Genomic DNA, 20,704 nt, shown 5'->3' with positions numbered 1-20,704 from the left:
GCCGGAGGCTGGGCGATACGTGGCTGGCGCCGTGGAGGTGCCTCTGGTGGCTGAGCCTCAGCGTCCCCTCCCGCTGAGCCATGGACCCGTCTAGAACCCGAGGCCGCGGGTTTAGGTCGAGGTAGAGAAGGTGGGATGCATCCCCTCCTCCTCTCTGGGGGGCTTCTGAGCCTGATCTGTGCTCCTGTTCGCTCTGCTGGCCTCTGAGCAGAAGTGGCTGCTCATACAGGCGACTGAGGACAGCAAAGGTGCCCCCCCACACACACACACATACACACACACAAACATACACATACACACACACGTGCTCACACACACACACAGAGAATCCACTCTCACGGGGCGCTGTGTGGGAAGCCGCGGCCCCTGCGCGGACATGTGGCTCCGAGGACGCCGTGGAGGGGACAGTGGGGGCAGTCTGGTCTCCAGCCGGTTCCTTTGCTCGGAGCCTTTGCGGGGACGCGGACGGTGGGCAGGAGCGCATCCCACCCGCAGGTGCAGCTCCCCGCTCTGAGCCTCTGAGCGGCGGGAGGCCTGTGAGCGTTGTCAGGCCCCGCGGGGAGGAGGCCTTTCGGAGCCAGTTGTCATGACAGCGCACAGTGGGGCAGCCGTGCAGGGACCGTGCGGGTCTGGGTCACCAGCAGGCTGCGTCGTTCTCTGCATCTCCAGCGCCTGCGCACCCCTGTGGTGGCAAATCTGTTTTACCGAACGGACGCACGGTTACCTCTGGTGTGAACGTTTGCCAGGAACATCCAAAGCACTGCTCTCTGTTGTTGGAGATTTTTTGTTTGTTTTTATAAATGGAAATGGGAAGCCAATCTTCTTTAAAAAATGTTTTTAGTGGTTTTTGAGAGAAAGGAAGGGAGAGGGAGAGAGAGATGGAAACGTCGATGAGAGAGAGAGAGACACCCATCAGCTGCCTCCTGCACACCCCCTACTGGGGATCACATGCTGTGCCTGGGAATCGAGCCGTGACCGCTCGGTGCAGGAGATATGCCCAATCCACTGAGCCACACGGGCTGGGCAGCACTGCCCACCATTTACAAAACGGCTCAGACCTCCTCAAACCGCAGGGAATCCTTTATCGCGCCACTGTGATCGCGTCAAGGCGATTGCAGGGAGGGAGGGAGGTTGGGCTCATGTAGAGACTCAACAAGAACAGGAGGGGCTTTGTGCCCACAGAGCAGGTGGGGGAGGGGGGTCGGTGGATGGACGTTACTAACAGGAGGCATCCAGGGGCCAACCTCAAGGGATGCTTGCTGAAGGCAGGCCAAGGGCTCAGGCATCGAGTGGGGGATAGAGGAACTTGAAAGGACATTGAGGGTGGCGATTCCCTCCAAGCGGATTCAGCGGGGTTCTCGCTAAAACTGGGCCGTGAAGGGCCGGCTGGGGCTGGGGGTGCGGGCCAACGTTGAGGCTGAGTCGAGAGGACGGCGAAGGACCTGCGGGCTCTGGTAGGTGGGTGGGGCCTCCCTCTGCGAGGGGAGCCCGGGTCCCAGGCGTGGGAGGGAAGCCGGTGCCGGCAGCCGGGGGAAGGAAGGCCTACTCCTGCACGAATTCCATGCATTGGGCCTCTAGTTTTTAATAAATGCATCTTTTATACTTTTCCCTTTTTTGCTTTTTTCCTAAACGTAGGGCTAATGCCGTTTTTTGAATGTGGGTCTACTGATTAACCTTCATGACGTACAGCCATTGAGTTGCATCTGAGGTTTATTTCACGTGGAGGTAGGAGGTGTTCACATGTGCTGTCTCTCCAGGTTTCTCACGCATGCCTGGTCTTGCGGGATGTTTACGCTCCTTACCTTTATAATCTCCACAGCATTGAATTTGCTTTTCTAAAAATGGCTCTTCCTCGTGGGCACTCATCATTCACTGCTCCGTGTTGTATCTCATTACCCAGCTGACCTTGGGGTCGTGTGCCACAGTACGTGGCTCAGAAACACCCCGATGCCCAGAACGGGGCCTGTGGCCGCTGTGGTCAGGGTGCCCCGGACCCCGGCAGCCTGGCACCAGGCTCTGCAGGGCGTGTGCGAACTCGGAACTTATTTCCCTGGAAAGGACCTGAGAGGTCCCTCCTGTACTTGAGTGCCCCTCCCATGCCGAGTCCTGAGGGGAACCCTGATGTGTGGGCTGGTCCCGGCCCGAGGGCATGCGGGTTAGAAGGCAGGATGGCAGTCTGGGCATAGAAATGAGGCGTGCCCTCAGGGAGATCAGACAAGGAGCCTGTGCCCTGACCGGGAATGGAACCGGGACCTCCTGGTTCATAGGTTCACGCTCAACCACTGAGCCACGCGGGCTGGGCGGGACTCCTTTTGAGCCAGAGGAGGTCCGTGGGGGAGGGTGGAGTCCACGTGAACGTTCTGAGGGCCAGGGCGCTGTCCCTGGTGGCCCCCGAGGGTGGGTGCAGACTGTCCCTCCATCCCATCCTGTTGACTTCCTGGAAATGCACAAACCCGCTGGACCTTCCGCCTGGCCGGCGGTGTGAGCCTGCGTTTCCCTGTTAACCCCACGAGTACAGCTGGTGCTGGCGGGACAGGGTGTGTGTGCATGGCGGAAGGTTCCTCGGGCCGGCCCTGGGCCCTGCTCCTCACTCCCGGCCGAGGTGCCCGGATGCTGGGCCTCCCTGGTCACCTCAGTCTGGGGTGATCCACCGTGTCCCCCGATCACGCAGCTCCCACAGGGCCTCTCCGACCCTTCCCTGGGCTCGCCGGCGCCAGCCTCAGGGTGGGCTTCCTTAGTTTTAATGTTTATGTTTTTCAATCAAGGTGACGGCTCACAACCTTAAGAACTTCCCTTCCCGTCTCATGTGCTGGGTCAGGGGCATCCCTCGCTCCCCGTGCTTTGCCAAGGCCCCGGCGGCATTAAAACTGAGGACTAGACCTTGCAATGGTCCCTGAGCGGGAACTTGTTGCCGGCGGCACCCCACGCCCACCCGCCCGCCTCCCCCACGGAAGACGCACATCGCGCCGGGAAGTGGGGACACAGGTCTCCCGCCCCCCTCCTTGCTCAGGGCCACGGTAGCCGGGCGGACTGTTGGCGAGGAGAGAGCTGAGCTCCGTCGCGCGTTCCTATCGATGCGTCGATAAGCGGCGCCTTCTCTGGCTGTTTATCCGGTGGCGAGTTGATAACCCATTTGTATTCCTTAAACTGTGTATTTTGTAAGTGCCGTCCAAGCGAGGAATTAATTTGTAACCGAAGCAGAGGATGCACAAACCGTCCCCATAAACACCGTCTCCAAATTGCTTTGCTCCCAGCGATGGAGGCTGCCATAGAGGGAGATTTCTCATATCGGATTTCCAAGCCGCAGGAGTGGCCACGGGGCAGGCAAGGGACAGCGGCGATTACAGGCTATTTAATGCCTCGGTTGCCATGAAGTAGGAGGAAATAAACTCCGCAGCCGCCGAGCCCAGGGCCACAGCCTCCTGCTGCCCCGACGAGGAGGCTGAGTTATCTCCTGTTGTCGCCTATCAGGTGCAGGGCGAGAGGGAAGAGACAGGACAGCCAGAGCCGCGGGCAGAGCACTCAGCTGGAGCGGGTGCGGCGCCGGCCGGCTTGGGATGCTACGCTCGGGGCCAGCCGGGCCCCACGCCTCTTCAGTGGGGTGCTCTCCTTTGGGACACAGATCCTGGGCCAGGGGGGCACTCCCCAGGGCTCGGCAAGCGCACACGAGTGTCCCGAGGCGCTTAGTAAAACGCAGGTTCGATTCCCGTCCAGAGCCAGGGAGGAGCCTGGAACCAGCGTTCAAGGCCGTTCTCCTAGGGCCGGTTCTGCTCCATCCCCGCTGCTCGCACACCAGCGCAGGCATCCTTTCTAGAGACTCGCCCCTCCCGCCCCTGTATTCCCCCCCCCACCACTGACTCAGTGCTCAGTGACCTCGGCACCCGCCCACCTGGCACCCCGCCCTCTCACCCACCCTCCCCTCAGCAGGGGTGTCTGTGTCTCTGGAGCAAGGCCCATTTCTTGCACCATGTGCTGCCCAGCACGGCCAAGGGTGACCCTGAGTGGGGGCGGTGGAGGATTGAGAAAAGACAGACAAGAGAGTGAAAGCTGGGTCTCGGTGGGACACTGTCCTCTCTGATGAAGAGCCAGCGACAGCGCCACGGACTACAAGCCGTGTCTTTATTTTACAGCCGATGCCACGGGGCAAAGTAAGGGCGTGGTCAAGATGTTTACACCATTCTCGTGGGTTTCGATCCTACTCAATCACATGCACCTGAACTCTATCAAGCCCACATCACTCAGGCACGTGGGGCCACGTGTTCGGACCACAGGTTCAAGCTGACAACTCCAGCTGTTGGCTATCATGGTGCTGGGAGGCTCTGCCCTCCAGGCTGGGACTTGCACGTGGCCACGAGAGGACTGTGCCCTCTCATCAGTCCGAGGCTTGAACCTGTGCAAACGCTGTAGCCGCTCTCCACAGCACCAGCCTCCGTGACGAGAATGGTGCCCTGCCTCGCCGTGGTGCCCGGGAGTTACTGAAGCTCCTGGAGTTCTCGCTTCTTTGCAGCTTCCCTCGGCCCGAGTCGCCGCGTCCTCTCCAGGGGCCCGGGCCCCGGTTGAACCTTTCTGTCCCGGTGGCCGGGCCGGCCCCGTGAACTCTGATCTGGGGATGGTCTGCGGGTTGGCAGCCTTGGATGATCTCATTTCACCTCTGCCCAGGGCCCCTGGCGCCCGCGGCACAGAGGCGGTCCCAGTTTTGCAGCATGACCAAGGGTCCCTTAGCCTGCTGTCCACGCAGCTGGAGGGGCACGAAGAGCAGCAGCGCGGGGCTGTTCGGCGCAGCCCCGAAGCCCTTCCTGTGTCGTGGCCTGCTGGCGGCTTTCGTTTGTTTTAATTAAAATTTGTTTTAAATGTTCATGGTGGTAAAGTTCCCATAACATAACCCTGGAGACACTTTCGGTGGCAGCTCCGCGGGGCTCAGTCCATCCCCACGGTCGGCCAGCACGTTGTCCCCCCCACAGACGGCAGTTCTGCACCCATCACACTCACTCTCCAGGTCCCCCTCGCACACCTGCCCGCTCCGGCAGCCAGCACCCGCTTCCTGTCCCTAGAGCTGGGCGGCTCCAGATACGCTGGTGGAAGTGGAATCCCACAGGGTTTGTCTTTTTGGGATCGGCTTGTTGTGCTGAGCAACAGGCCAGTCACCAAAAGGTTCATCCGTGATGCAGCCTGTGTACCCGTGCCTTCTGGAGGCTGTCACACTCCACTGGATGGATGGGCCACGCTGGTTCAACCGTTCTCCTGTGGGCGCGAGCTTGCCTGTGATCTGGGTGTGTGTGTGTGTGTGTGTGTGTGTGTGTGTGCATCTGACCTGGGTGTGTGCATGCATGTGCAGCGGATCTGAGTGTATGTATGTGCGCATCTGACCTGGGGGTGTGTGTGTGTGTGTGTGTGTGTGTGCATCTCATCTGGGGGTGTGTGTGCGCATCTGACTTGGGTGTGTGTGTGTGTGTGATTCTGCATAGCAGCTCTCTCTGATGTACACAGTTGGTTTGTTCTGGGAGAGGTTTTATGCGGGACCAGTTTCACGTGGTGGTTTTGGGCTCAGCGCTGTCGGCAGGCTCGCCATGCCCACGGATACTGACACGGGAAACGCGTCCCTCCCTGGGGAGCATCTTGCACGCACCTGTTCTCACACTTGGGCTGATGAGCCTGCTCCTGACAGGACCTCCTCAGGGGCTGGGCTATGGGAATGTCGTCTATTTTTAGTGCAACCTGAAAGCAAGAGAGGACGGGCCCTGGACATGCTCTCCATGGCGAGGAATGCTTAGAATCGGGGGGGGGGGGGTTGTGTGTGTGTGCGTGCACGTGCGTTTAAGTATGGTTGGATAGATTATTTCCCCAACTACACGCTGAAGAAAGGAGAGGGAATAGCAAAGGCCAAAGACCTGGACAAGAACAAGGAGCGGGTCCTTGAGGAGGGTCTGGACCGGCCGTGGGTCAGCTGCACCTGCTGGCGTCTGCGATGAGCATCAGTTTGCTGTGGGGAAAAGTCCAAACCAACTTTAGCAACTGCCCTTAGCCAGGGGTGTTGCTCGTTGTGAGCGATTCTGAGCGCCCTCTGGCCCGGGAGCGGCTGCCTCGCCCAGTAATTCTGAATGTCGGTGTGCAGACCAGCAAAGCCACGTGTATTCCGTCTCCACGGTCAGGTTCTGTTGAAAAGCAGGAGTCAGGACGTGACGAAAGCCCTTTCCCTCCGATGGAGCGGGGCCAGCTGGGCCCCAGCAGCACTTCGGGGGCGGGGTGGGGGCTGGTGTCAGGGTCTCCCCAGATCCCTCTGGGAAGGGGCTGTGGGGAGGAGCCTGGTCTGTGTCCTGGGAAGTTCATCTGTGAGGCCTGGCCTGTCTCACGTGGCTGGGCACCGCCGCGCGGGGGCGGGCTGCATGGAAAGCGGGTGCTGTGCCCGTGCTCTGAGCCGTGGGAGCTGGGCTCTGCTTCCCGGGCGCCTCCCCTTCAGATGGGCGGAGAGCGGCCGTGATCACGGCAGCGTGGGCGGTGCCCGCGGAGGAGAAGCGCGTGCCCGTTCCCCCGCAGCGGGGGCTGGCCCCGGTGCCTCCTGGCCTGAGCGAAGGCTGGACCAGCTCTTCCTTCCTTGTGCCCCGGGCTTATCCAGGGGGCACCGCGGGGAGGCTGTACCCTCCTCCGTGAGAGAGGGTGGGATCTGGTGCCACGGGGTGCTGGCAAGGAAACAATTAACACCAAATGTCCAGACGGGTACCTCACGGGCAGCCTGTCCCGTGGGCTGTTAAAACTAAACAAGAAGAAAAATAAATAAATAAACAAACAAGAAAGATTCCTGGGGAACAAGCCTGTCTGGGCTGAGTCATGCACTCCAACCCCCAATGCGTGTCGAAGCCCTGATCCCCAGGACCTCGTAATACCATGGTATTTGGAGGTAAGGCCTTCACACCAATAGATAGAGTTAAGCCAAGATTATTAGGGTCAACCCTAGTCCTATATGACTGGTCCCCCTTTTATCAAAAGTATGTTTTTATTTATTTCAGAGAGAGGAGGGGAGAGGGAGAGGGAGAGAGAGAGAGAGAGAGAGAGAGAGAGAGAGAGAGAGGGAGAGAAACATCAATGATGAGAGAGAAACATGATGATTGGCTGCCTCCTGCACGCCCCCTCCTGGGGATCGAGCCATGACCTCCTGGTTCATAGGTCAACGCTCAACCCCTGAGCCACGCCAGCCGAGCATGACTGACCCCCTTTTAAGAAGAGGAAAGTCCATGCGGAGGCACAGGGAGGGGGCGGCCATCTACAGCCAAGGAGACGGGCCTTGGGAGGAACCCGCCTGCCCACACCGTGATCTCGGATGTCTGGCCTCTGGACCCGTGAGGAGCACGTGTCTGTGGTGTGAGCCCCCGTCTGTGGAGCTCTGTGGCCGCCCGAGCCGACCAGCACCGCCCTGTGCCCTGCACCGGCCCTGCAGGCTGCCTCGCACGCCGCATCTGTTGAATGTCCGGGGTCCTTCTCGACCAGCTGGCACAGGCGTTGGGGCCTGGCTCCTGAGAGTTTGGGGACAAGGAGCCGAGGGGCTGTCTGTGTCCCGTGGTAACAGAAGACTGGTCAGAAGGTGGGAGGGAATGTCGACTTTTTTCCTAGAAATGAGAAATCGTGTTGGGCGGAGTTAGGCGCAGCGGTGTGTGCCGTGTGGCTCATTTCGGATGCTCGGACTCCTTTGAATGGAGCGGTAAAAGCCAGAGGCTTTCCGTCCTTCCTCTCTCTTTCCCGCGGAGAGGGCTGTGTCCGGGTTTGTTTTTCAGACCGTGGGTGAGCTGGGCAAAGACGTATGACTTCTCCCTCCTCGGGCGGTGTTGACAGGACGGCTGAGTGTGGGCCCAGGAGCCGGCATTGCCTGCAAGAGCGCAGGTGCAAAGCGGCCAGCCTGGGGCCCGAGACAGTGGCCCCAGTTCCCCTGGCCGCCGCCCCTCTGCCCGCCCCCTCCCCCTCCCTCCTCCCCAGGGGGTCAGATGGACTTGGAAATGACCCCCTAACCAAGAACAAGGACCCTCATCCCGAGGCCTTGGGAGGTGTCAGCGTGCAACATAGCAACGCCCTTCAGCACTCAACGTCTCACCCAAAGCCCTGCTCCCTGGGCCGCCATCGGCTAAAAGGAGCGGCTGCCTGTGACCACGCGGCATCGTTTTCCTGGGTTAACCCCCCCTCCCCCCTCCCCGCCCCCCGGTTCCACAGACCTTAGTGAAGCTATTTTGAGACTTTGCTGACAGCTTCTCTGAGCCCACACTCTGGGTTTCAGCCGCTCAGTCCTGGCTGTGTGACCTCATTAGATGTGTATTTTTGTAGGAGCCTGTGGGTCGGGCGCGGTGGCACACGCTGTCTTATTCAAGCATCTCAAGCGGAAACAGCTGCCCCCTCCATGCCCCCTCCGTGCCCCCTCCCCGCCCTCTCTGTGTGCCCCCATGGTGCCCCCTCCCCGCCCTCTCTGTGTGCCCCCATGGTTCCCCCCTGTCCCCCCTCCCTGCCCTCTCTGCATGCCCCCAAGGTGCCCCCTCCCTGCCCTCTCTGCATGCCCCCAAGGTGCCCCCTCCCTGCCCTCTCTGCATGCCCCCAAGGTGCCCCCTCCCTGCCCTCTCTGCATGCCCCCAAGGTGCCCCCTCCCGCCCTCTCTGTGTGCCCCCATGGTTCCCCCCTGTCCCCCCTCCCTGCCCTCTCTGCATGCCCCCAAGGTGCCGCCTCCCCGCCCTCTCTGCATGCCCCCATGGTGCCCCCTCCGTGCCCCCTCACCGCCCTCTCTGCATGCCCCCAACGTGCCCCCTCCCCGCCCTCTCTGCATGCCCCCAAGGTGCCCCCTCCCTGCCCTCTCTGTGTGCCCCCATGGTTCCCCCCTGTCCCCCCTCCCCGCCCTCTCTGCATGCCCCCATGGTGCCCCCTCCATGCCCCCTCCCTGCCCTCTCTGCATGCCTGACTCTGGACCAGAAGAGACAGCTCAGTCCACTACAACCTTTTCCACAAAAGCTCTGAACGATGAGCCTCTAAAACCTGGGGGAGTGGGATCCTCTAGTTTGTCAAAGTCTCGGAGGTTCTTCTCTCTCCACCTGCCTGCCATGTGCCTGCAGGGGCCGCTCAGGGGGCCACCCAGACCGGGTGTCTCCTCCTCAAGCCGGCACTGCTGCTCTGCACCCCCAAAACGACCTGCGACTCCAGAACTGACTGTGAGGTGGTGTGAGCACAAGGTGCCCGGGTCAGGGCCCCGGGTTCCAGTCCGGGGTCGTTGGCTGGTCACAGGGAGGCGGTGACTCACCGAACCCGATCGCACTGCGGCCTCCAGAGGGCAGTGGAACCCACAGCGAGGCTTGGCGCCGCCTCCTGGGCGCCGTCAGTGGAGATAAGGAAGCTGGCAGGCCTAGGAGAGCTGGCACAAACTCTTCCCAACTGCTGGGCGTGCGTGTGCTCCGGCCCTGACCTCGAGGTGTTTAAACAGCCGCAGCCAGCGAGCGTGAGGTTCTCAGCCGGCGCCGCCTGCGGAGTCCGCGCTGTCCCGGCGCCCGTGGGCCACGCGGCCGCGTGGCTGGAGGGCGGGGAAGGCAGTGGCCGTGAGGGCAGGCGGGTCTCTTGCGCAGCGAGCATGTCGTGGGCACAGCGTGCTCAGCAGTTATTAATGGTCCTTTCCCGCCTCCAGGCGGACGTGGGCATAAGGCCACAGCAGGAGTCCGGTTGGCCAAGTTCAACGGCGTCCAAATGGAAAATGATAGATGAGCTTCCCCCGCATTTTCTCGGTAACGCTGGGACATGCCTCCTCCGAGCACGGCTTGTGGAGTGCCTGCGAAGGGTCACGCAGGGGCTACATGAGAGCCGGAGCAGATGGGGACCTGCCGCCAGAGAGCTGAGAGCCCACTGGGTGGGCAGGGACTGGGCATCGCCCACCAACTACCAAGCCAGTGAGCATAGAGCGACGGACGGGGTCCACGCACCACGTGCCCAGGTGCCTGGCTCTAGGGAGCCTGTTGGAGGGCCGAAGCGACGGGAAGGCTGGGAGCTGAAGGACTGGAAGGAGAGGACCCGCTGTGTCCAGGCAGGAAGCGGCCACCCTCCCGGGAGAGGGGGCAGCAAGTGCAAAGGCCCTGCACGCGGGCAGCACTGCAGGAAGGCCAGAGGGCCTGGCACTGTGCTCATCCCCCAGGCTCATGCGCCGGGGCACCCAGGCCACCTCGCACACACACATTCCCTTTTCCCTCCCCCGCCCCCGCCTCCACGAGCGTGCAGCTCCCCAGGCCTCGGCCTCCACGGCGCGTGTCGTCTCAGTGTGTGCGGTGCGGGGTTAGTCTGTGCCCGGCCCTGCTGTACCTGCTGGGGACCTCATGCTGAGTACGACGGAGGTCGCCCGGTCCTCCTGGAGTTTGCCTTCCACTTGGCGGGGCTCAGACAGTGACCAGCAGGCGTAGAACTCGAGGATATAACGCCAGCGACCAATACGTGTTATGGAAAAGATGACAAGGGGCTAGAGAGTGCCCAGGAGGCTGTGCTGCTCCTGGCGGGGCGGGCATGGGTGGCCCTTGGCCGGGACTGGGGTGCAGGCGCAGCCCCGCATCCCACCTGCCCCCTCCGCCCGCCAGCACTGCGCCTCCCCGCGGATGCGCCAGGGGAAGAGGAGAAGAAACCCGAGGACTCGAAAGAGAGGGAACCGGCAGCGATGACAGCGATCGCGTCGGCGAGGAAATGGCCTCCACCCTGAAACGGGACATTCCGCCGTAGCCCCGCCATCAGCTGGTTTTATGGTGTGGGGACAATTTCCGTAGCAGGAGAACTAATTTGATTGTGTAGCATAAAGAAAACGTATGTGGGACAATGGGGAAGAATAGAGGCAAAATGAATCCAATATATTTTAATCTCCGCAATGCAGATTCTATTTTCAATTAAGGAGCTTAGCGTGCGAGCGTGCGGCTGGCGGGCGCTCCCCGGAGCACTTGCGCACGTGTTTATGGGTAACCCGTCTCCCAGCATTAAGAACGTCAGCAATCTGCGATCATACACCCGTGATCACCCACTGTCTCTCCTTGATAGCAACGTCGACGACCCGTCCCATGGCCGCGTGCGGTGGTGAAACTGGAGAGACGTGGACAGTGGGACGGCTGTGTTGGTGAATGTGATTTTCTAGACGGAGCGAGGAGACCTGGATTCCTTCCCGCTCAGCCCACGGAAGCCTGGCTCCCTAAAGCCTCCGTCAGGGGGGAGGTGGCCTGGGCATGGTCCCCACCAGCCCCTCCGGATGCGGAGCCCGGCGTGGCCACGTGTCTGCATGGCTTTGCTTTACTCATCGCATTTCGGGGTCGTGGGCTTCGGAGCGGACAGACTCCGCCTCGCTCTGGGGTCTGCCGTCCGCGTGTCCAGCAGTGCAAGCTGCTGCCCCGCCTCCTGGGCTCCGAGGTGCAGGGGCGTCAGGACAGGGCCCTGGCCCGTTCGTCCTGGATCTTTGCTCATCTCCCATCAGCTCCTCAGGGGGCCCATTGTCATTCATCTCCTGCTGCAATGGACCCACCTCTGGGGCTCATCCCCGAGTAAGTCCGGCAGCGCCTTCTGCATGGGGCGTGCTCCCGGCTCCTCCCGGCTCCTCCCGGCTTCTCTCTCCCTCCCTCCCAGCAGCCCTCTCCTCGCTGCAGGTCCGGAGCCCGGCTTTGCGGGCTCTCACGCTTCACTCCCACCTCTCCTGCGTAGCACGGACACGCGATGCGAAGAGCAGGAGAGAAAGAAAGGGGTCATTTAGAAAAGGAGAAGCGAGGCGAGCCTGCCGGGGAGAGCAGCGGCAGATGTGGCGTGCGTGTGAAAACACAGATCTATTTTGAGCCTTTCCAGAAGGCGGGCGGGAGGGCGGGGCGGCCGGCACGAGGGCCCGGGCAGACAGAGAGCAGTTGCGTAAGGAGACCCGGACGCCCTGGCTCCTCCTGCGCGGCCATGTGGCCGGAGCGCATCAGGTTCCATAGCCTCAGCTCGGACGCCCTGGGCGGATGCCGGACCCGGAATGAGGGCAGAGCTAGGGGGAGCGAGGGGGCTGCAGAGCGGAGAGCAGCCCGAGGAAGGGGTCCCGGGCAGACGGTGCGAGGCGGGTGCGCGGGGAGGGCGGTACCCACCCAGGGGGCGGGCAGCCCCGGACGGCAAGTCCCCGCTTGTAAGATGTGAGGTGATTCACCCCCGCGAGCGTGTGAGCGTAAACAGCTGAGCTGCGTAAGCTCACAGCCACGTGTGGAACATGCCAGGTGCCCAGGACATGCCTGTGGGCCAAGCAGCCGAAGCCAGGGCTGGCCACGCAGGGAGGGGAGAGGAGAGCTCTAGCCACGCCGTCACTCTCAGGAGTCCCCGCCTTCAGCCGCGGTGGCTCACTGGCCACCAGTCCCGTTCGGGCGGAATCGGATCCGGTGCGTCCAGCAGGCCTCTCTGTGGAGCCGGAGGCAGACGGGTAGACCAGGGCCAGGGCTGTCGTCAGGAGACCCCACAGCAGGGAGGGCACGGTCCCCGCCAGGGCGGCGCTCCCCGAGATGCTCTGTGATCCCAGGGCCGCCCGCGCAGGGGCTCGGAGCACCGTGGACTGGACTTGGCCGTGTGATGGGTGCTGGCGCCTAGTGAGATGAAGGTGAAATGAGGGATCTGGGAAACGGAGATGCCTCTCGGCGTCGGGAACAACGGCAGTTGAAGCTGTTGGCTTCCCGCTCCTTCTGGGCTGCAGTCTTCTGGGTCCCCCCCCCCCCGCCCCCCACTCCCCGTGACAAAGAGCCACGTGGCCAAGTGAGGGCGGGGCCGGAGGCCGGCCGCTGAGGGACGCCTCACCTCGCCTTCCCGTCCGGGGCCGTTCTCGGCACCCCTTTCCTCGCTTCGCCTAAGGAGCTTCTCCCTCCCCGCAGCCCCCGGTGACGGAAATCCCTTCCAGGCAGATCGCCAGCGCCTGTTCCTTGACGTGCGGTCTGCAGGGACAGAATTCGTCACTTTCAACCTGTTTCCTTTCTTCCCACCCGCTTGGGGCAGAACATCTTACTAAGAGACGCATTTCCCCCAAAAGCAACTCCCGTCTTAATGCCAGAGGCATTTCAATGCCCTCGCAGTGAAATGCACAATCCTATTATGGAACGTAACGTCACGTTTAGGGAAGGAGTGAAAAACCCGCAACAAACCGCTTCCCCACGTGGGAAGTGGGGCTCTGAGCTCCGCCGCCGTCCGAGGCCTCTCCCTGCCGTCCCTGCTGTTGGCAGCAACGCCGAGCAGCAGAGGTGCCAGGAGTGCCCGCGGCGCCATCAGAATGGGTCGCCTTAGTGCCTGGCACTGCCAGGGGCTTCGGTCGTTAAAGGGTCCGATTACCTCCCCCTCGCCAGGCCCCCTCTGCAGTTAGCAGACGCGGATTTAGGACGGCCCCCTCTGCACAGTTAGCCTTTACTGCTCTACTCCATTGGGCAGATTTGGGAGATGGTCTCCCACGTGGCTTTCACGGTCTGTTTTGTGGGAGACAGCGGGGATGTGGGCCGAGAGGCGGGGCTGGGGAGACCTCCTCTGTGCGTGTGTGGGTGAAGGGCGTGTGCCCCCTGCAGGCAGAGCCCCCCACCACACCCAGCCTGACGCCTGAAGACGTGCGAGTGTGGGAGTCATAGGGCGGACGTGTCCCCTTCTTGCCCATGTCCCCTAACATTCTGTAAAGTGTCAGCAGAGGTGATGGTGCTGGAAAGACTGTATTGGTGGCTTTCTCTCTTCCCACCCTTCAATCTCCAAGTGAAAACCACACACACGAGAACAACCCTTCGGTCCACAGTTCAAGGCCCGGAGGCCCTGTCGTTTTCATTCCCTGGTTGAAAATATGAGAATCTCAATCACCTGAGCAATTTTCTGAAGACCATGTAGCTAAATGATTACCTGGACGTCAGGTGGATAGGTCGGTAAATAGATAGATATTGATAGATAGATGATAGATAAAAGATAAGAGATAGAATTGTGTGTGTGTGTGACTGTGTGTGTAAGTTAGTGTGAGTGTGTGAGTACGTGTGTGAGTGTGTGTGTGAGCAAGTGTGTGTCAGTGTGTGTGAGTATAAGTGTGAGTGTGAGTGTGTGTGTTAGTGTGTAAGTGTGTGTCAGTGTGTGTGAGTACGAGTGTGAGTGTGTGAGTGTGTGTGTGTTAGTGTGTAAGTGTGTGTGAGTATAAGTGTGAGTGTGTGTGTGAGAGTATAAGTGTGAGTGTGTGTGTGTTAGTGTGTAAGTGTGTGTCAGTGTGTGTGAGTATAAGTGTGAGTGTGTGTGTGTGTGAGTGTGTGTGAGTATAAGTGTGAGTGTGTGAGTGTGTGTGTAGACAACAATTAGATGCGTATTCGACACCAGCAGGAATTACACTACAGCATTTTTCCAGGGGGCAGCTCACTGAAGTTCAGTGTCATTTTGACCACGAGGGAGGCATTCCTGAGGCGTTTGTTCTCACACCCTCAGCCTTGTTTCTTAGGAATCGCGGGTTCTCTGGCTGGGGTAAGACGTGCGTGGCTTGGTGCACGGAGCACAGAGCGATGGATCTTTTCCGCGAGTCCCTCACTCTGGCCGGTACCAGCCGCGTCCCTGTGTCCTGTTCCTGGCCTCTACCTCCCACCGTCCCCGTCTCCTGCAGCATCTTGTCCTCCTGTCCTCGGAAATGTGCCAGCGTGCCGCGTGGCCCTGTTCTTGTGCCCCGCACTTCTGTGCCGTGGCGTGGGCGCGGAGGACAAAGAGAGCTCGGTGCCACGGGGTGGATTCTCCCACCGGCACAGGCGGGGGATGGGCCCACTGCTTCTCTCCTGTTTGGCAGGTGGGGGGTCCTGGCCCCCTGATGCTGGAAGTGTTGGTGTGGCTGTCGAGCAAAGGTTCCCTAGTGAGAACGTTTCAGGACACGCACGGTGCGAGGGCTCTTAGGTGCTTGCGGGGTTCTGATGGACAAAGACAAGGCTTCTGCCTGCAGGGCCCTCGCTGCAGAGGCCGATTGGAGAACGAGGGGACCGGCTCTGGGGTGGGGAGGAGACTGGGGACAGTGCCCAGCCGTAAATGCCACGTGTTTCATGAGAAATTCAGTTGACAAGGACCTCAAAAGAACAGACCCGCACAGTGGAAAACCTACTCAAAATGCAAGGACTCCAGGGAGAGCCAAAGGCTACCAAATCTTCTAGCCTCTCTGAGCCCTCCAATTTCAGGCCTATTCTTCTGGGCCAACTTATCTATCCCTCATCCCTCCATCCATCCACCCATCCATTCATCCATCTATCTATCCATCCATTCACCCATCCATTCATCCATCCATCCATTCATTTATCCATCCATCTATCTATCCCTCATCCATCCATCCATCTATCTATCCCTCATCCATCTATTTATCCATCCATCCATCCATTCATCTATTCCTCCATCCATTTATCCATCCATCCTTCCACCCATCCATTTATTCATCCATCCATCCATCCATCCATTTATCCATCCATCCATTCATTTATCCATCCATCTATCTATCCCTCATCTATTCATCCATCCATCCATTTATCCATCCATCCATCCCTCATCCATCCATCCATCCATCCATCTATCCCTCATCCATCCATCCATCCTTCATCCATCCATCCATCCATCCATCCATCCATCTATCCCTCATCCATCCATCCATCCATCCATCCCTCATCCATCCATTCACCCATTTGTTATTTCCAGTGACTAACGCCTAGAGAGGACATGCGATCTGTCAGATGCTGACTCGGCCTGGCGGGCACGAGGGTGAGTCAGCAGACAGGACCATTTGGGAACAGTCCGGGGAGCTTCCCTGTCTTTGAACCCACCCCCAACCGTGCTCAGCACAGACAGAGCCCGGCCACTCGCGTCCCTCCCTCCCTCTCATCGGCCCCCAACACAAAGGGCTGGATCTTGAGGTGTGCTGAGCCAAGTCTGAGCCTTCACCTTGAAGAGCAAGGCACCCTGCTGCCGGTCGTGTGGCTGAGCCTGTGACCATTTTCACCTTTCCCTGTGACGGGAAGCAGAATGCACACAAAAGCTTCCAGTGCGAGGCCCTGCTTATTCTCCCTAGTTTGACATGGATTAGGACTAACTCACGAATGACAGCAGCTGATGGAGATTCTTACCCAAGGAATCCCCGGCTGAGGTTTCTCTTTGCCTGATTAGGTCGCTGGCTTAGCGTCGCGTGGCCTGGGGTGTTGCCGAGGTTGTGGTCCCTTCGAGTGGGAACCAGTGGCGTGGCCTGGACGGCTCCGTGGAAGTGACGCGGAGCCGTCCTCGGAGCCCAGGCCTTTTCCCCGCTTTGCTGCGTGGACTGCGGTTTTTGTTGGACCTTCCCTTTAGTGTCCCTCGTGCAGCTCCACTCTGTGTTGGCTGGTCTCTGTCCCGGCTTTTTAAAACGTTTACGGCGGATCTGGATGGTGGGGTCTCTCAGCACCGCCCCGGCGCTGTGGTCCATTAGCAAGGGTCCGATCAGCCTTCACGCTATCCCGGCACCGCACAGTTTTTTAAGTCACAGGAGAACGATCGTTACTTAACTGGCTGGAATCATGCCAGGGCTCAGTGAGAAGCAGCGTCTCGCGGCTGTTGGAGTGCCGTCTTGGGGGATAACCACCCTGTGATAATAATGCACGTCCCCGGTAAACGTGTCCCAGGCGCAGAGGGCGGGCCCGGGGTCTCCCTTAGCCCTCACAAGGGCCCTCGGAGCTCGAGCGCGCCGCCAGGCTCTACCGCTGAAGGGAACGCTCAGGACAAAAGAGCTGCTGTGGCCAGCAGCCTCGGGTTCTGGTGCCGCTCTCGTACCGTCAGGAAGTGTCCCCTCCCACGGTCACTGGGGGTGTCTGATTGCTGGGTTAACGCGAGGCTCTGAATGCAGCGGCCACGGGGAAGGTGGGCGGGGCAGACGCGCTCCTCCTTGGCCGCGCGTCCTGTCCTCTGAGGGCCGAGCGGGCCGGGGACACCCAGCCCGGCCTGGAGGCCCCTCGGGGTGCAGGTGTTCCTCACGCACTGAACTTGCCGGATGGAGTCTTGTCGCCCTGGTCCTGTATCCATTCTTCAGGACGCCCTAGCTGCCCTGTGGTTAGCTCTTCTCACTGAATTATAAAATCAGCAGCAAGAGCTGGTTTTCGAATGTCACGGGCGCCTGTCTTCGCAGAATGGCCCCCCTCTGGCCCATGGCCACTGCCCAGTCTGTGCTCTCGGTTAATGAGCAGCCAGCGTCCCCGTGTCCCTCGGTGAACGGTCACTCACAGCACGAATTCCCCTCCTGGTCAGAGTTACTGTCCCCAGAGAACTGCGTAACTCCCTCCAAGTTCTCGTCAACGACGGAGCTGGCAAACCCCATGCCAGGCCACCCGTCGCACCTGCCTGGGTCCTGGGGCCGCTGGGAGGTTTCTCACTGCGATGATGCTGCAAAGCCCTCCGAGCTGCACACATCATGGGTGCGCGGCGGCCGGTGGTGCCGGGAGGTGTGGATGGAGCCCCCGCTGAAGACGGCCTTACCCCCCACTCCCCCGCTAGCTGGCCATGAGGGGCTCTGGGACGGCGGGGACGGGGAGCTCCTGGGGCCTGAGTCGCTCAGGCGCGGGGTCCCCATTAAGTAACCTAGATTCCTCCTGCGCTCCTGGCTGCTTCCGAAGTCGAGGAAATGCCATGAGCTTTATTCCCTGTGCCCTCGTGCTCATTCCTCCTGCATCCCGACGGTGGGCAAAGAGAGGGGCCCTTTAAGAAGGTGTGTCTGGAGGAAGCTTCGTTATCATCAACACTTTCAAGAGTCATAAACAAATCCAGCCGGGCCCGTGTGGCTCGGTGGTTGAGCATTGACCCATGAACACGGAGGTCAGGGCTCGATTTCTGGTCAGGGCACACGCCCAGGTTTCTGGCTCGATCCCCAGTGTGGGGCGTGCAAGGAGGCAGCTGGTCGATGATTCTCTTGATCATTCTACTCTCTCTCTCTCCCTCACCCTTCCTCTCTCTGAAAATCAATAAAAACATATTTTAAAAAAATAAAGTCTAAATGAACAAGCTGGTGAAGGGCTTGGTTCAGTCATTTTCGAGAGTTCAAACTGCATATTTCATCATAAAAACCAAAGTGAGGGCGTGGAAGTAAGTGATACTTGGCTCTGGGTGCTTAAAATGGTACATCATCAGTAAACCCGTATTCCTTCGACAGTTCTTGTTAAAGCACTTTCAGCGCTATTCAAGGTTTTTTAAATTTTTTTTATTTAAACAAAAGTAAACAGTGGCCAAGATTAGCATTTGAATTACAGGACAAATGATACTGAAATAAGACGTCCCGCCACACCAGGGTGTAAAGCGCTTTCAGAGCTTAACTTTACGAAGCCCGCTGAGCCGGGACCGGTGTGATATATGACATGTAGACGCTGTGACCTGAGCAAAGGGCTTCATTCGCACCTTTTTAAAAGTGGGTTTCCCAGCGATGCGTTCCATCTGTCACTTCCAGACACCGGTATCTCCGTCTGATTCTTTTACCTTGCACGTGCCAATTTCCTCGAGTAAGGCTGCGTGGAATTGTCTGAGTTTTTCACGGGCCAAACCTCGCCACTTTCCCCAGGACCTGGAGAGCTCGCCTCCCCGACGGCCTCGGATGGGATCTAATTGAAATGCCAGACCCACGGAGGGGCCAGCGCTGGCGTGTCATTATGTAATTTCCTCTTGATCTTTCAGAGTCTTCCTGCGAGCGATTAATCAGTATGCAGATATGCTGAACAAAAAGTTCCTGGATCAAGCCAACTTCGAGCTGCAGGTGAGAGAAGAAAGGCAGGCGGACGTGACCTTGGTTGGGAAATCCGTGTTACAACAAATTGCTCCTCTGAGCGCCATCTTTTCTTTCTAATCTGAACACTTAATTGGTCTCCCGTCCAAGGTGTGGGAATGGTGGTTACGATGATTGAAAACTGTGCCTTCTGGGTATTTGCTCCATTTAACAGAGAAGGGGATGGAGCTGTGGCTCAGAGGAAGTATGGGATCGGGGACTCGTGGGGACTCAGCAGGGAGGCCGTTGGGTCTCGGGGAGTGTGGCCAGGGTGTTCTAATGTGGTGGTCTGAGGCAGGCCACGTGGCTTTGCACCACTGAGCTCAGGGGAGACCCAGGCATGGAGAGGAGAGAGATTTCCCCACGCATGTGGCCTAGCTGGCATTTGAGCCCACGCTCAGCCGGAGCCACACCCTGGGCGGCCGCTGGCAGCTGGGGGGAGCGCGTGTGGTTTTAACCTTCCCCAAGGGCTGGGCAGACGAGATGCCCTGCATGGCGGGCGCTGTGAGCCGCTAACCCCTGTCCCGTTGGCCTCAGCTCTGGAACAACTACTTCCACTTGGCCGTCGCCTTCCTCACCCAGGAGTCCCTGCAGCTGGAGAACTTCTCAAGCGCCAAGAGAGCCAAGATCCTCAACAAGTGAGTCCGCCTGGGCAGGCCGGCGTCCCCCGGCCTCGCCACCCCCACGCCCCTCACGGCGGTGAGAGGTTCGGAGGGGGTCTCGGCGGTGGCAGCGGCTTAGCCGTCCCCCGATTCTGTGAGTGTGGCCTCCTGGGCCGCCCCAAAGCATGCCTTCCCGCCAAGCCCTGTGCCTCCAGAGGCCTGAGCCCGGGGAAACTCAGCACAGCCGCTGGGGGGCGGGCTGAGGACCTGGGCTGGAGGTTAGTGTCCTCGGGGGACCAGCCTGTCCCTCCAGGGAGGGGCAGAGGCACCACATTCAGATTCTCCATCCGGGACCGGCCGCACGTGACGGGCAGGTGTGTGGGGCACTGAGGCCTCAGCCTACGGTGGCCGCGGGCTGGGGTTTTGACTCACCAGTGACTTCCGAGCCACAGGCAGTGGCCTGCTCTCAGAGGGCCCTGCCCGTCAGCCCACAGGAGGGGGCGAGCAGCTGGGAAACGGCCAGGCAGTAGCTAATTCCTCCAGTTATTCTGTCTAATGCGATCAGCCTCTTCCTCGGGCAATAAAGGGAAAAGGGAAATTGCTCACCAGCTCACAAAGGTGCCTCTTCGGAAGCCTAGGGTTCTGTTTACTCTGGAAACCGACACCCCTCCCCGCCCTCTGGGAGGAGCATTAGCACTTGTTTTCCTGGTAAACAAAAAACTTAGGGGAATAGCTGTTGAGAGTAGGAGGTGCTGGGCCCTCCCTTGCACTGAACTCCATAGAGAGGAGCAAGGGAGGGCTCACGGCTCTCCCGCGTGTGCGTCCTGTGGGCGGGGCGTGGGAGGTCACTGGGGTCTGCAGGGCCTGATGCTAACGCCAGGCACAGAAAACACCCCCTTCCCCCTTGGGCCGAGGAGCCAGGCTCTCTCACCTGCCCTTGGAGAATGAGGACAGCGACATTCTCTCATTACTCTCCACCACCTCCCCCAAGTCCCCCAGGGCGGGGTGGGGGGGTGGGGGGTAGGGGGTTCGTGTGTGGTGATGAGTAAGTGTGGTCCCAGCTCCTTCCCCCTCCTTCCATCCCCTCTGGTGGCAAAGGAAGGTGCGCCTTCTTCTCTTTATGGGACTCGGTGATGGAAGACTGGGTCGCACTTAAAAATAGCCCGGGTCTGATTTCCACACGCCCTGTAGACTGACTCTCGCTTTTCCCGTTCCTGCCTCTCAGGTATGGAGACATGAGGAGACAGATCGGCTTCGAGATCAGGGACATGTGGTACAACCTCGGTGAGTGACCGCGGTCTCGGGCCCTCGGGGGGACCCTCTCCCGTCCGTGGAGTCAGCGTTGGGGCATCTACAAATGTCCACGGCTTCTGCT

At 59.9% G+C, this 20,704-nt stretch overlaps 1 protein-coding gene across 2 annotated transcripts in view; it reads left to right on the top strand.

Moving 5' to 3' along the window:
• The window catches only part of DOCK1 (dedicator of cytokinesis 1), a 305,409-nt gene that overhangs the window by 238,522 nt on the left and 46,183 nt on the right, over nucleotides 1-20,704 (top strand). For both annotated transcript variants that reach the window (XM_079793187.1, XM_079793188.1), the window contains exons 30-32: nucleotides 18,640-18,718; nucleotides 19,265-19,365; nucleotides 20,555-20,613. In XM_079793187.1, the coding sequence (XP_079649313.1) occupies nucleotides 18,640-18,718; nucleotides 19,265-19,365; nucleotides 20,555-20,613 (239 nt within the window). The remainder of the gene's footprint in view (nucleotides 1-18,639; nucleotides 18,719-19,264; nucleotides 19,366-20,554; nucleotides 20,614-20,704) is intronic.

Source organism: Cnephaeus nilssonii (assembly GCF_951640355.1).
Source record: "Cnephaeus nilssonii genome assembly, chromosome: 16".
Classification (NCBI taxonomy): Eukaryota; Metazoa; Chordata; class Mammalia; order Chiroptera; family Vespertilionidae; genus Cnephaeus; species Cnephaeus nilssonii.
Note: the sequence above shows the minus strand (reverse complement) of the source record. Positions and strands in the feature narration are given on the sequence as shown.